The sequence below is a fragment of the Patella vulgata genome, chromosome 7, assembly GCF_932274485.2.
Source record: "Patella vulgata chromosome 7, xgPatVulg1.2, whole genome shotgun sequence".
NCBI lineage: Eukaryota > Metazoa > Mollusca > Gastropoda > Patellidae > Patella > Patella vulgata.
The window spans coordinates 53,241,318-53,256,850 of record NC_065885.2 but is presented as its reverse complement, the minus strand read 5'-3'; the positions used below and the strand labels follow the sequence as shown (position 1 = coordinate 53,256,850).

The 15,533-nt window shown below is 33.6% G+C and overlaps 1 protein-coding gene across 2 annotated transcripts in view; it reads left to right on the top strand.

Annotated features, from left to right (window-relative positions):
- The window catches only part of LOC126828792 (mucin-2), a 47,355-nt gene extending 32,149 nt beyond the window's left edge, over nucleotides 1–15,206 (top strand). For both annotated transcript variants that reach the window (XM_050558775.2, XM_050558776.2), the window contains 6 exons: nucleotides 1,163–1,646; nucleotides 2,286–2,449; nucleotides 4,879–5,050; nucleotides 5,936–6,073; nucleotides 6,919–7,051; nucleotides 8,000–15,206. In XM_050558775.2, the coding sequence (XP_050414732.1) occupies nucleotides 1,261–1,646; nucleotides 2,286–2,449; nucleotides 4,879–5,050; nucleotides 5,936–6,073; nucleotides 6,919–7,051; nucleotides 8,000–9,904 (2,898 nt within the window). In that variant the 5' untranslated portion in view covers nucleotides 1,163–1,260 and the 3' untranslated portion in view covers nucleotides 9,905–15,206. The remainder of the gene's footprint in view (nucleotides 1–1,162; nucleotides 1,647–2,285; nucleotides 2,450–4,878; nucleotides 5,051–5,935; nucleotides 6,074–6,918; nucleotides 7,052–7,999) is intronic.
- The last annotated feature ends 327 nt before the right edge of the window (nucleotides 15,207–15,533 follow it).

The following is a 15,533-nucleotide window of genomic DNA, read 5'->3' as shown; positions in this document are numbered from 1 at the left end:
GATAATGTAATTAACAGGAGGTCTATTTCCGTGCTAGTATTATTGAAGTTGAAAAAAACACAGAAGCTATTAATTAAATAATTGCTCCACGAAACCTGCAATTAGCTGATATGCCAATAACTGAGTCAAAAATAATTAAACCTGTGAAATGTCTATGGCACCATTACTGTAATAAATAGGTTCATGTGTGTACAAAGTTTCATAAGATATTTTGAACGGTTCATGAGATGCTCTGTTATGAAAAATGTTTCCTTATACATGTGGGTTTGTATGTTTTGCTTGACTGGTTGTTCATTTATGGTTGAATTACTTAATTGCCTAGCTCTTGCTCTTGTTGACAGCTTAATAACAACACATCTGTAGTGACTATTTATTATATGTCGAACCTTGGTCTAAGTACCGATATATGTCTCTTCAGATGTTACAAGATGGAAATAGAGATTTATTTAAATGTTAATAGTTGAGCAAAGGTAAAATGAATCATTCATTTTCAATATGTGAAAATTTAAATTGTTAAATTGCTTTCACCACAAAAGAAAAATATATTTCGAAAAGGCAATTTTTAAACTTCAAATCATTGTGAGATATTATTGAATTAGGATTTAGACTGAAAAAAAAACCCAACCAAAAGGAATAATTCAGAATAAATGGGGATTTGAAAGGAATAAATAGTTGAGTGTGTTACTACTAATAGGTTCTTTGAGTTTAAAAATATGAATTAGGCCATACAAAAAAATTGTTTTGGTTCTTATTAGACAATCCTTGAAAAAAAAACCCTGATATGGGAGCTTTTAGTTTTAGTTTTAGGAAGGTGTGACTAATTGCTTGTGTCAAATATCTAGCTTTTACTGTACGCTTAACTGAATTCAAGTACATTTACAAACGGTATCTAATTGTCGTCTCTGTCTACAGATGAAATTACAGATTTTGTAGTTCTAATGTAAATTTTACTCCTTCGACCTCCCATTTCCTTGGAGTATAATTTGAGTCATTTTTTACACCATACTAGATGTAGTAGTTTGCAGGATAATGATCATCCACGAAAATATGAACGAGCAGTATTTTTTTTTATATGGCTGTAGATACAAAAAAAGCCAGCATAAATTTTAAAAAAAAAACCGGATCAGGTTCTAGTTCTATATATTTTGATATTCTATTTCAGGTTTGATGGAAGACAGCCAATCAGAAACCATTTTATAACCTTAAGATGCACAATGTTCGTGTAACATCTCTGTGCTGCCATCTACGTATAATATTATCATGCAGATAAAACAAGAAACTTGTCACCAGACAAATGAAAACAAGGACAGTAACTCTGACTCGGAGAAGACAGAGGTATCAAAGAGTCAACATGAAGAAAAGGGAGAACAAGAAGACGTGACAAAAGAGACTACTTCTAGTATAAATGATGAGAATGAGCCTTGGTCAGTCCAGGAAGAAAAAAAGACTGAATCAGATAATAATGATAAATTAACAAGCGAAGATGCCTCAGCAGTGGCAGCATTAAATCAGAACAACGGTAATGTAGAAATAACAGCACCTCTAGTCATTCCCCAGCCCTACTTTCATTTTCTACAGCAACAAATGTTACAGACACACTTATTACAGCAGCAATCTATGCTTAACGCTATAGATATAACCAATAGGTAAGTATCACATTTAATAAAAATATAACATAATTAATCCTTTGGAGGAATTAGAAAAAAATCAAGATTCATCCTAACAAGTTACCATCCTTTGGAGTAAACGTCGAACAACATCAACAGAAAGGAATTACATTTATCAGTTTCGCTCCAGATAAATAGCATAGGCAATGCTTACACCAAAATGTTTTGCCTTGCGATGCAGATTAATTAATATGCCTCATTGACAATGGCCTTATTTCATCATTTGCCTTCAGTGACTTCAATATTGCAGAAAATCTCTTGTCAAACTTTGACTCAAAGTTCTGTTTCTGACAATACCATGGTTGATGCCAGGTGAATTTTCATACTATTACATCTAAACGTAATTGAAGTTGAATCAAATGTTGCAAAAAATAAGCATTAAATTTTTAATGTGAAACATCGAAACCAAGATACAGTTGGGGATTACCCCTAGAGCGTGTTGCTGGAAGGCTAAATGGATTTTGTCTAGATGAACATGGATGCAACATAATTTACAATTGTTACCCTTTGCCCTCCACAATCTTGGATACCGGTAATGTTCTTTGGATTTTAGACATTTTACAGAAAGTAGCTATTTATAACAGATCAGAAGTGATTTTGTGGTGTTTTTGTTTGAAGGTTGAATGATACCAATCAAGAAGGCAGTATAACCAATCAACAGACAACAGAACGTAAACTAGGTGATACAGGATCAGATGATAGTTACGATTATGATGAAGGTCCGCTAACAGATGAAGATCTAGATGACAGTAAACGACAAGTAGACGCTGCAGGAAATACAGGTAACTATTTTTAACGCCCACATTTTTATGTGGATGTATGATGTTATTGGACCATAACTTCATGGATTTTGGACTCTGATTGTACGCAAAATCATGTTTTTAGCCTGTAGACACTCTAATAGCAAGTGCAGGAGGACCGCACTACACGCAAAACAAAATCTACAAGATAAACCTTTGGACAAGACAGTTTATAGACATTGCAAAAAATAAACAAGTGAATGGATTCGGGGGCCAGCCATAAGCGTCTACTGCACTGTACAGTCCTGGCCTGTAATAATACAGGCTTAAAAAAAAAAGACGTAACAGCATAATGCAACCAATCTTGACAGTGGTCATCTCTCCAATAGCGATACTCTGCCAGTTGACGTCATGAGTTTAAACGTCAAACAATTTTAACAATAAGGGTGATAATCTGGATAGAATCTCGGAAAATGCTAAAATAATAAAGTGTAGTGAGCAAACAGGAGCAAAATGTGGGCGTATCTTGCCTGGCAACCGCTGATTATACTAGGACTGCTACTAGTTAGTGTTGAAACTACTATTCGAATATTCGTTAACGAATACAAAATAAGGTTTATCCAAATCATTTTACTATCTGTTTACTATTCGTTACAATATATTCTGACATTCCGTATGCTCTATATTTAGCCATTTTTACATCTGATTACTTTGAAATTTTCCCCAATGCAATTGATCACGTACGCAGCTCGGAGCATAATTAATGTCAACATTATGTGTATTATTTAGTGATAGTAACTAATCAAATTATTAATGCAGTGCAACGAAAACAGTAGTCTGAATAACAAAAATATTCATTCATTCCCTGCGCTAGTTTATGGCATACGAGGTTAGACCGTGTTTTGACTTCCCGCAATGAAATTTATTCAATAGTAGTAGATTATCAGAACGAGGCAAACAACTTGGCGGAATAAATGGCACATTTTTATTTTTATTTTTATACGCCCACATTGAAATGTGCTTGTATCTTGTCGCCCCCGTCCGTCCGTCAGTCCCACGTCCACAATTGCTTTTGTACGCTCTATAGGCTAAAGTTAAAATCTGATTGACTTTAAATTTATACACAGTGTTTAAGGTCATGAGACGAAGAAGCCTATTGATTTTCAGCGATTTTCGATAATTACGGCCAAAGTTATGGTCCTTGATCACTTCAAAAAATCTTGTGGACGCCCTAAAGGTCAAAGTTAATATCCGATATAGCTGCTGTGGGCATATGTTTCATTGTCTGGCAACCTATCTTTTCATTCATGTTGATTGAGCAAAATGAAGAGGGAGGGTGCAGATTACTATACAAATTTATTCACCTCAATGATTTTTTGGGATGTCATAGATAGTCTTAATAATTACGGCTAAAGGTAGGCACGTTTTTTTCTTCGTGGCTCAAACAATTTGCAAATCGAAAATACGATTTCATACTCGGCATACACAGACACTCATAAACATTGAAACAAGTAAGAAATTATGAGTACCAGTATATGAACTTTTGATGTAATTTTGTTCAAGAATTTCATGTCTCTGAATTATCTGAATAGTATTCGGATAGCCAACAAAAGTATTTGGATCACAAATCTCGATCCGATTTTCAACACTACTACTAGTCAGGTTTCAGTATGGGGTTGGGATTGGGTAATATAATGCTATGACTGCTGATATCTCTATTATTGGGAAATCTTTCTGTGCTTCAAGGGAGACAACTCCAATAAAATTTGTTGAATCTATTTAGACTTGTGCAAGGATTTTAATTCTCCCCCCCCCCCCTCCCAATGAAATACATGTGTCAATTATTAAATTAAAGAATGAAATACATGTGTCAATTTTAAATGAAATGAAATGAAACTGGCCTCATAAAAACAGGCATATGCCATGCTGTGTGCTATCAGGCAGTACAGCCTACGAGTCTTATATCGAATACCAAAGGTTCTTTTACATGTATGTCAATGTGTACACAAAAGCTCTGTTTTTCGTCACATCCTACACTATGCGTTGTCCCTTGCCAGGCCTTCCGTCCTACACCACTGACAACGGGGAACCTTGCGGAAAATCCTGATGAACTTTCTCGTCCAACGCAGGATTCGAACACATTCGAAATTATTGATTTATGTATCGCGTTTGGTGCATTTGTAGAAATTGTCAATCTTTCAAATCAAATATTTCCTAGTTTATTTATATTTTAATATTTGTTGATTTCATTGAATTAACATTATCAGTACATACATGTATATCCTACTTGAGACAGAAAAAAAAAATGTAATCTTAAAATTGACCTGGAATAATGAATACCAAAAATCAGTTCCAATAGCCTTGAAACGGTATTCGATTTCAATTTATATGCACCAGTATTCTGATGACAACAAATTGTTTCCCTTCGAGCCTTCAGCTTTTAAAAACAATTTCTTTTGTATTTTACACAGGTACAGCAAGCAGAAATATAAATCAGTATGGTCGTCAGTTTACAAATGGACGTCCCCTACCAGAACATCTACGTGTTCAGATTCTCCAATTAGCATTACAAGGTATACGACCGTGTGAAATCAGTCGTCAGTTACAAGTGTCACATGGTTGTGTCAGTAAAATATTAAACAGGTGAGTGCTTGGGTTTTTTTTTTCAATCTTCAAGGTAACAAAGTAAGAGAGCTATAAGAGTGTAAATTTTACTGCTGTGTAAGCAAACAATATTTAGGTTTCATGCATCTGCCGAAAATCATCATAACAAAACTCAGTACATATTGCCTAAAATACTTCGATAAGTATTTAAAACATAAGATATAAGAGCAGAGGTCAGATCTTTGGAATCATACTCTGGGATAACATATAAATGTACCTTCTTGAATTATTTTCCTGTCTTGCTGATATTTCTGTTTTTAATTTTATTGTCCCCCGCCATTCAAAGAAAGCAGCGGATTATTAAAAGGGGTCTGTCCATCGGCCTGTCTGTCTGTCTGTCCGTCTTTGGGACACAATAACACTGCTTCGAATTGAGCTAGAATGTTCAAACTAGGTGTAGGTGTTAGGTGAATACCGTGATGGAGTTCGAAGATGAGCATTTTCTGCTTAGGATAAGCAAATATAAGCTATTTGATGCTTTGGGACACGATAACTTTAGTTCTAATTAAGTGAGAGTGATGAAACTTGGTGTATAGTTTTATTACATCAATTCCTTGACTAAGTTCGATAATGAGCATATTCTGCTTAGGCTAAGTAGCGATAAGCAATTTGTTGGTTGAGACTTTGGAATTTAACAACTCACTTTTTAATTGAGGTAGAATGTTTAATGTTCATTAGGTGAATGTCTTGACTGAGTTCAATGATTAACATTTCCCACTAAAGTTTGATTGCTCAATACTTTTGAAAAAGATAAATGTGCAATTAATCAATATGTGTCATTTATTTATTTTCGGATTTGGGCAGGGGACATCAGCCTCACTGTTGGTTTGTTTGTTTTTATTTATTGTATTTCTATTATTTCAGATATCGTAAAACAGGAAGTATTAATCCTGGTCAGATTGGGGGAAGTAAACCAAAGGTCACAACCCCTGATGTAGTAAGTCGTGTTCGACAGTACAAGATAGAGAACCCTCAGATGTTTGCTTGGGAAATACGTCAGAAGTAAGTCGGCCTTTCTCCCTTTAAATTGCCTAAAATTGATTGTAACTTGATAGAAGTATATTTATCATACTTTGCTTTCATCATCTACTGTCAACATGTCGTGGTTTGACCTTTTCTTAAGTTTAGTGATCTTGGCCTTGACATTTGGAAGTAAAATAAATTGGTAGGCATACAGTACTCAATACACATAATAGTGATAACAAGATGTAAAAAAGAAAAACATGTGAATAAATAAGAAATATTGCACCGATCCAAGATTTCTGCTAATAATAAAGAGTTGGATGGTTAAAAAACCTGATTAGAATGTTGGGTAAAGTCTTGATGTAAAGATACAAAGCAAGCAATTGAGTCAGACTGGTTACAAGCCCAAACCCTGATTCCAGTATTAGCCAATTTTTCAAGCCCTGCTGTCAGAGGTGATGCCTGTACACAACCACAATGGTAGTTCAGTCGGAACGATTCCACCACATTGGTGTGTACATTAAAGGACAGGTGGCAATTAGAAGCAGAATAAGTCCTGGCAAATTTCTCCTGTTCATATTGCACACACTAACATAGAAATGAAAATCACAATATTTTGATCTCAAAATGATTAAAGTATTGTCTAGATGAGATGTCAAACGCAGTTTTATTCCATTCAAATTCCTACAATATCTGTAGAGACTCTTTAAGTTTCGTACTTTTAATGCGTGACACTTTGGCCTGAATAGGAAAAAATATTTTAGAAATTGCTATGGAGTATAATATGATGAGTGGCATTACCGGTAAATTCAATACACATTTGTGTTGATCTTCTTTTTATCACAGTATCTATTGTTTAATGGGTTATGATTTGTTTTGTTTAGATTAATACAAGATGGTATTTGTACAGAAAAGAATATACCCAGTATTAGCTCTATAAATCGTATTATACGCGATAAAGCTATCACCAACAGAAGAGGGTTCGACTATATCAACTCACTAACAGAACATGATGAGGTAATTAAACTCGTATCCAGTTATACATCACCAACTATGGCTAAAGTTAGGTCACAGGGCCATGACTAGAGTGGCTACAGTTAGGTCACCTGGCCAAGATGAACCTTTAAGCGTTTTAAGTGCATTGTTTTAAATAAGATAATGTACGGGCAGATGTCTGTAAACATAGACACTACTGGCCTTTATTTACTACAGAAACAGAGCTCACTCTCTATCACACTTTCATCAGATAACTAGTGTGGTGAGAGTAGAATCGTGATGTAATCAAACACAAGCAAATGGTTACCGATGTGGTGATTGTTTTAGATGTCACATTCAATTAACACATGCCTTGTCAACTGTTATGTATCGTTGGAGATTGAGAGAATTCAATTCCGTATCTTTTAATAGAGTAATCTTAAAGGCATCTATACTCTAATCAGTGAAAGACTTGATGAGTACTTTTATAGACTGGATTTAGATATATGAAGGGATCAAGAGGTACACCAATCTGATTAAAATACAGATCTATATTTGATTTCGTTTTTTTTATACTTTCGATGGCTTACACTACATGAAGGTCTGACAAGTTATAGTGGGAGTTCACGTCAGGGGTCGTACGAGTGGCTTTTGACCCTATGACGTCAAACATTGATTAATCAATCAGCGTTGACGTTTATAGTGGTTTACCAATAGTTCCGTGCATCAAAAGGACAAAAACTCGCCATAACAGACGGTTTCATTGGCTAATCCCTCACATCTCTAGAACACGTCAATGATAACAACTCTTCCAGATCCTAGTGTAGTAAAGACAAGTAAAACGAAATTTTGAACTATAAAAACGAAACGAAATAGGATCTGTGTTTTAATCAGATTGGAGATACACATAGTTTATATTCTTTTGTCAATTATTTTAAAATGAAAATGTATGGGACATCTTTTTCTCATCCTCTTCATTTTTATTTACAGATGAGTTTTAGTGAAGATATTACAATGGACTCTGAAACTGTTCATCGTATGATGTCACAGATCTCACCCAGCTCTAGTTTCACATCCACCGTCGATCCCACGATCATCATAGATACTTCCAAGGGAAGTACCTCTCCAGCCACCAAACCAATATCAGTGTCTGTCTCATCATCCACAAGCAGTCCCGACCCATCAACGAAAACATCACCCATTGTTTCATCCACAAACAGCTCTATTTGTATTGCCCAAGACGGCAACATGGACAAAGCCATTTTATTACCAATAGCTCACAGTTCACCAAAGATTTCTGATAAATCGGACAAAACAGAAGAACTTGTTGCCAGTAAAACCAGCCCGAAAGGAAAAGCAGAAAGTTCTCGTCCCACCCTTGATGCTGTGATCAATCAGTTGGCTCTTGCTCAAAGTTCCAGTGCTTTAAAAGACAACGGCGTTGCAATTAAAATACTGAAAACGGAACAAGTATGTGATGATGCTTTAAAAGGAGCCCACTCAGTGAACACAAAGTCTATGTCTGTATCTTCCAGTCCCACAATGATAGAGAACAACGTTACCCAAAGTCCCACCAATTTTAGCCTCATGTCACAAATGAGTCCCAAACTGAATTCTGCAGTTAATCACGTCAAATCGGACAAGAAAGCTGAAGGACGCATATCCTCACAGAAACCCTCTCCCCACACTGCGCTACGTGGATCCAGTCAGTCACCACGGACACCCATTAATGGTGGGGTTTACCCCACAATGCCTTTTAACTATGATAAATTTCCAAATTCTGGATCTTTTTACGACTACAATTTACCTGATCGGGGATTGAGCCAGGTTCCACTCACTCCACGATTTCCAGCAATGTCTCCACAAGGAATGATCATGGGATATTTTCCGATGACACAAGGTGTGAAAATTCCTACATTACCGGTCATAAGCACACAAAGCACTCCTGATTCTGGGGCCGGTACCCCATTGGATCTGTCGTCCTCTCCAAAGGAAATAACAAAACCTAAAGCCACACTTTCCCCTGTCAAACAACAGAAGGAAAAACCAAAGTCAACAGCTGTTTCCATACCCATGGTAGAACCTCAGAAGCCAAAATATGAGCGTAACATGCTGCTTTTCGGAGAATCTGAACTAGAAATTATTTCAGTAGGGAAGAACAAATGGATTATAAGAAATGAGAATGAGATGTGCGATTTAGTATTGACACAGAAAACGTCTCCAAGTGTCAAGAGTGTTGGTAAATCGGGATCGAACATGGAGTCGTGTTCTGTTTCTAGCCTTTTAAAATCTGGTTGTGAAGATAGTTTAAAGGGTGCTATAAACGAGATCAATCAAACTATCAAACATTGTGACGGGTCTGTCGTTAAATGGCGGTCAGGCGACCAAGTCGTGTTGTCGTCCGACGACCAAGTAGTGATATCTTCAGGATTAACTGTGAAAGTGCCTGATCTGGTGGAAAAAGTCTCCAACAAAGATAAAGTTAGTGAAACCCAAAGAAATTCATCATCTTGCGAAAACAGAACTATACTTTTACACGAAGGTGATGATCAGTTGCCTCCAAGCAGTTTGTTACAGAAGCGATCTGCTGAAATTTGTACATCAGCAACTGACATACAAGCATCTAAGATCCCTAAATTGTCTGATTCGGGTATCATAGTTCATCCTGTTAGTCCCTTGAATCAGACCCAACCGTTGGCTGTTGCTGGGCGCATGGATCTACTGTCCCAGCATCTTCAGTTAAGTCAATCGACCACACGGTCAAGCTCGTCTCCTTTATTCAACTTGATGGCTTCACCTACTGCCACAGCTTTGGTAGCGCCAAATGAGTCGAGCTCTACATCCTCAAATCAAAACTGTCCGGTTTTACAAAAAATGTTAAAAAATGCTCAGTAGAGAGGTGTTTCTCAACTGAACTGTATTTGTATCCTCTGGTGTTAGAATATCTCTGAGCCAAATACGAAAGTTTTATCAAATGTACATGAGACTAAAGAAATCCATATTTTACTTTTATTTTTAATATGATTAATCCAAAGAGGTTTTTGCCATATCATTGTACCGGTTTGTGTATTTTATTGTATCTGTGTCTTTACATGTACAAATATTTGAGACTTTTTAAGTTGTGGCTATTTCAAGTAATTTGTGTCTTGTTTTCAAGCAAAGTCCTAATGATTTTTCCATACGAAAAATACAAGTAACTTAAAAACTTATGTTCGATGGGACATTCCATGTAGGTTGACGGATAGTTTTTTGAAACACTTGATCGACATGTCTTTTATTTGTCAATATGTTTTGTCAGAAAAAAATTTAACTGAATGGTCAAATACAATTAGTCCTATATTAAAACTTATCTTTTTAACCTGTAACATATATATACATGTATAACGACAGCATTAAAGTAGATAAGCACTTTGATTTAGATCAAAACAAATTATTGAATTGGTTTGATCCCATGTGTTGTTCCAATTAACGATTGGGCATGCTGCATACATATAAATTTTGGTTTGGAAAGATAAAGAGGAAGTCGGCTTGTTTACTAATTTCAAGCACCTGATAAGAGTGAAATGCAAGCAGTAAATGTTTTGTGTCGTCCCAAAAAATTTCTTCCATGAATACAATTAAAATGGTGATTGACAAAACAATTGGTCAAGAAATTAAGGATGCTGACATGAAAATCAAATGCTATTTTGAAAGATGCCATTCTTGTGATTCACCTCGTTTGGCCCAAAGCTTCATTAGGACCTGTTGACACAATATTTCTATTCATAGGCCTGCACGTTGATAGGTCTGCTAGTTGATAGCGACAAGTACTGTTAAAAGCTCTGATTCATGTGGGAAAATACAGGATTTCACGCGTGCCTTACAGGTGTGTCTTAGAATAAGCTTAAAAGTCATAAAATCAATCTGTTGAGTTGGCCATTACTTTTCGGGTTTGACACACGGTAAACAAACTGGCTATTCATTTCATTACCTCACAATGTATTATTACATGTATAAATTACAGACATACATAATAGAAATAGATCTTTGAATATGACTTTCATATTTCTACATAGGTTGACTAAATACAGGATTTTAAATAGACCAACGAAAATTAACAGATTTGCTGTATATATCAATCAACCTATACCAATTTGCATCAAAATATACTTTTTGAATCCAGGAAGCAAATTTATGCGTTAAGGAGACCTCTGGTCTGATACTACTATTATACCTCCACAACAATGGCCTCCTAACTTCAAATTGGTACATGCTATTGTCTCAGATGTCACTAAATATGGACTGGACTAAAAGGTGAAACTCATATTGTATATAATTAACAAATTATTCTATAAAGTTGCTTGTTTCCAGAATAACAGATTTTATTTTATGCTGTCGAAGGTCACTTAAATAAAACAATGTTTAGATAGTATACACAGTGTGTATTTTAAGTTGTGACAAAATAGTCCCAGTTGTTATGGATATTAGCTTCAATTGTTTTATGTTGTTACAGTATAATACCATCTGATTCTAATAAGGGTTTATTATGTTTCGATCATTTATTGTTATTTTGTTGTTTTTTTTACATATGTCATTTTCTGTTTTATGGTCACAGGAACTTTTTGAGCAATCAGATTGTGAATTATGAAAATATTAAATAAAAGTGATTCTGGTTGGTTTAGATGATGTAATTTATTTTAAGTTAGTATTTAGGTCAAATCGGGCAGAATATGAAAAGAGTTTTATAAGCTTTTGGATTGTGTATTTAGCAGTTTATATTTTGATAATTCATTATTATAAAGATGCAGTACTTTCTGTCTTATGCTTAGTGAAACATAAATTTTTACTTTTTATGTTATGCTAGTTCTATGGGGAAAATATGAGAATACATATATATTTTATGTGTACAAGAAGGGAAATATTTATATGTGGTTTTCAGTATTGGATGTAAAGCATACATGTATGTTCATATCTTACTTTTTAATTTTCTTTTTTAATCCTTGAACTTACATTAATTGATTTAAAATGGAACTGAAATCGTTTAACATGAAGGTACATGTAAATGAAATTTGAAATCGTCTTTGCATCAATTTTGATAAAAGTTTGTGAAACTTAAACAAATGGGGGACAAATTTTATCCCATATTTTGAGAAATTCATGTACTTACGCCTGCATTATAGTATATCTGTAATGTCTATTTATTTTTGGTGTTATTATTCAAGACAAATGTGATCAGTATCAACCAGATTAGTGAAGTATATATTGAAGTACACGTATGTTGGATCTCCAAGAATATGATTGCTGATGATGTCTTGTTTGTTTTGTTTTTTGTTGTTAATAAGTGTAGTGCTAAGTTAATTTATTAACTAACTTTGTAGTGGCCAACATTGTGCTATAAATATATTATAAATATAACTATTATATACATTGTATCTTGTCTTAATATTTGGTTTTAATCATATATATATATCTCATTTTACATCCTTCATTAAAGTTTGGATGAAGATCCTGTCACTGTGCCTGAATATATTGTACGTTTACAAATTATTATTACAAAATGGGAAAATAACATAAAAAGATCATTTTGTTCGTAAATTAAGAATGGAAATTATATGTTTGTTTTTATTATTAATGTGCTTGTGTTATTGTTATATTATATATATATTGTATCATATTATCAAATATATCATTAATATTTTATTTGTGTATTTTTCATCTAATGAAACTTATGTAAAAGGCATTTTTATCCATAAACCAAATTGCTGAAAATTATTTTTTGTGGGGGAGAATATCAGTAAATGTGCTTAAAGCACCCACATGGCAGAATTGAAAGTAAAATACAAAGTTGAAGATCATACCCGGTCGGAAGTACTTTTATTTAAAAATCATTTTTGTAGAAAATATTATTCAGATTGATAAATTATAACTACAGTATAGCCATTTAAAGTTTACATTAGTTTTTGTTGATTTCACACTGCCATCTTGTTTTAGAAATAGTAATGTGAGTTTATGTTTGGGGTTTGTAATATATCAAGAAAGAACCAAATATAATTTAGTTTTAGTATTATGTATCTTTAAGGACAATCTTTGACCATCTAGGGAAAACAGCCCATTGTAGCAAACAATCAACGAAATGAAAAGATACAATTTGAACAAGAACCCCTTACTCTTCTACCTATATCTGTTTATTTCTAATATAATAATTGACAGTAATTTGGTTTGTGAATATTTTATTTTGTGTGTTGATGAAACAGTATTGAGAAAGCCAAATGACCTGTGTTTTGATTGAATATATATGTATCTCTCTCTATATATATATATTTAAATATGAAAGGTATATATATGTCACGGTATTTAGTGTTTGGATATGTTAAGATATATAGTAACCCCGTTTGTGATAGTGACCTTTGTTTTAATTTCAAGCCAATAACTTTAAGTATCATTTATTTCTACTTGTAAAGTCTGATATAAAATTTTGATAGTTACTGTCTGAACAACAACCTAATTTCAAAAATGAAAGTAAGATTCTAACAAATAAATTATACCGGTACCCTCTAATTTCAAAACAACACTTTCTGTTCATCCAAGATTTTTTTTTATTCTTTTGATGGATTATTCTTCTATTTATTATAAAATTTACTTACAAATTTGGAATAATTCTTGTCACTTAATATCGCCTAATTTTAATCAAGACTTTGCACTGTAGAAGATGGAGGCAATTTAATTTTTAAAATTTGTAGAATGTAGTTTTTTTTTAACTAAAGGTTACTAAAGAATAAATATTGTTTATAATAATAGATTAATGTATTATAAATATAGTCACAGAGCTTTAATATTTATTAATTATTTGTTAAATCATTATTATTATGTGAGGTGTTTTATTCTGTGAGAGACAATATAAGATTTGTTTAGCGGATTCCCCACCTAGGCTATTTTGCGATATAAAGTTAGCTCATGAGTCTATAAAATTGAATTTGAAAGATATATGGGGAAAAAGGGTCCCGATTTGATTTAACTTAGGTATCTACTTTAACTCGGGTCGTTGCTAGAAACTTTGAGGTTTTTGATTCCTTTTCAATGAATTAACTGAATATTTCGACACTTGTATACATTTTTGAAAATTAAATGTACTAAGAATTAAGAATTCAATAATTATTTCAATAATTGTTAGAATTTTAAATAGAATCCACTAAACTTTCCCCATAATCAATTTTAACCAAGCTTTAGTAGTTTATCTCTTGTAGCCTATGAGGCTGTGAACCTTATATTGTCTCTGGCAGTCATTGTTTTGTTGTTTTATAAATCATTGTCTTTGTTAAATATCATTTTAAAATAAAGCTGTTGATGACGATTATACCAAAGATTAAACATTGTTTAAATATGATTATGTAGATTGCTTTTATTAATGTCTTACAGATAATTATGTTAGTTTTAAGTGCAAGTGCTTATTGTGATGTCATGTTACTAAATCCATTTTAAGTTTAATTCTTTAAGTATACAAATATGAAAGTGATATCCACAAAATGATATAGCAAAATCAGCACTGCTATTTAACAATTCTAGAATTAGGAATCATTGATAGTTAAATTTAAAATTTGATAATCTATTTTAGGAAATGGTGATAGTTTACTCCTTTAAACTCACTGATTACCTGCACATTACCTTAACACCCAACATTCTGCATTAAACTCCCCTGTATGTTCGGAAAATTGTTATATCTTTTTAGAGGATATGGCGACTCTTGGTCGCCTGTGAGAACCTCATGGACCATTCTTGTAAAATTACCGACATGATCTAGAGGCAGATCTAAATCCTATTATCCGGAAATAACCTGTCCAAAGGAAATACGATAGTGAGAGACCTAGTGGTTTTCGAAGAAATTATTGCACGTAAATTGTCTACAGGAGTTAAAAAAAAACTCTAACGTCCAAAATAAATTTTCAAAAGTGTATTTAAGAGCAGCTACAAGATTTGTGTTAGAAGTCAATATTTCGTGTGTAGATCAGGCGGCTTGTTTATAACTTACACACATTTTTATTATCTTAGATTATGGATATTTTTTATTATAATACATTTTAATTCGACATGAAAACTAATGGAATAGAAGAAGAAATTATATTTGATAATCTGTTACATCTTGATATAAATGTTTTTTGGTGTGCTCCTTGTGTTAGAATATCATTTCTGTATGACAATCAATAAAATCTACAACAAATGATATGTATGTGGATGTTTGTATTTCCCTGATTGATTACCTGGAATTGGGCAAATTGATACCAATTGTCATATCCCCATGGTTAGCTACTTTTCTTAAAATGCAGTTGGTGAAAGGACTTTGTGGATATAATAGTATGGACATGCAAACATATAGCTCTTTATTTCATGAAAATGTTTCAGGATTATCGCTGTATTGGGTTGTTGTTTTTTTCGCCAATTACTCGTATGGTCATCCTGCGGTCCCACGAATTGCCGGAACCAACAGGGACTAACATTGCGTTTTGGAAGTGTGCAATCAGGACAAATTTCGCAGACTTATTAACGAATA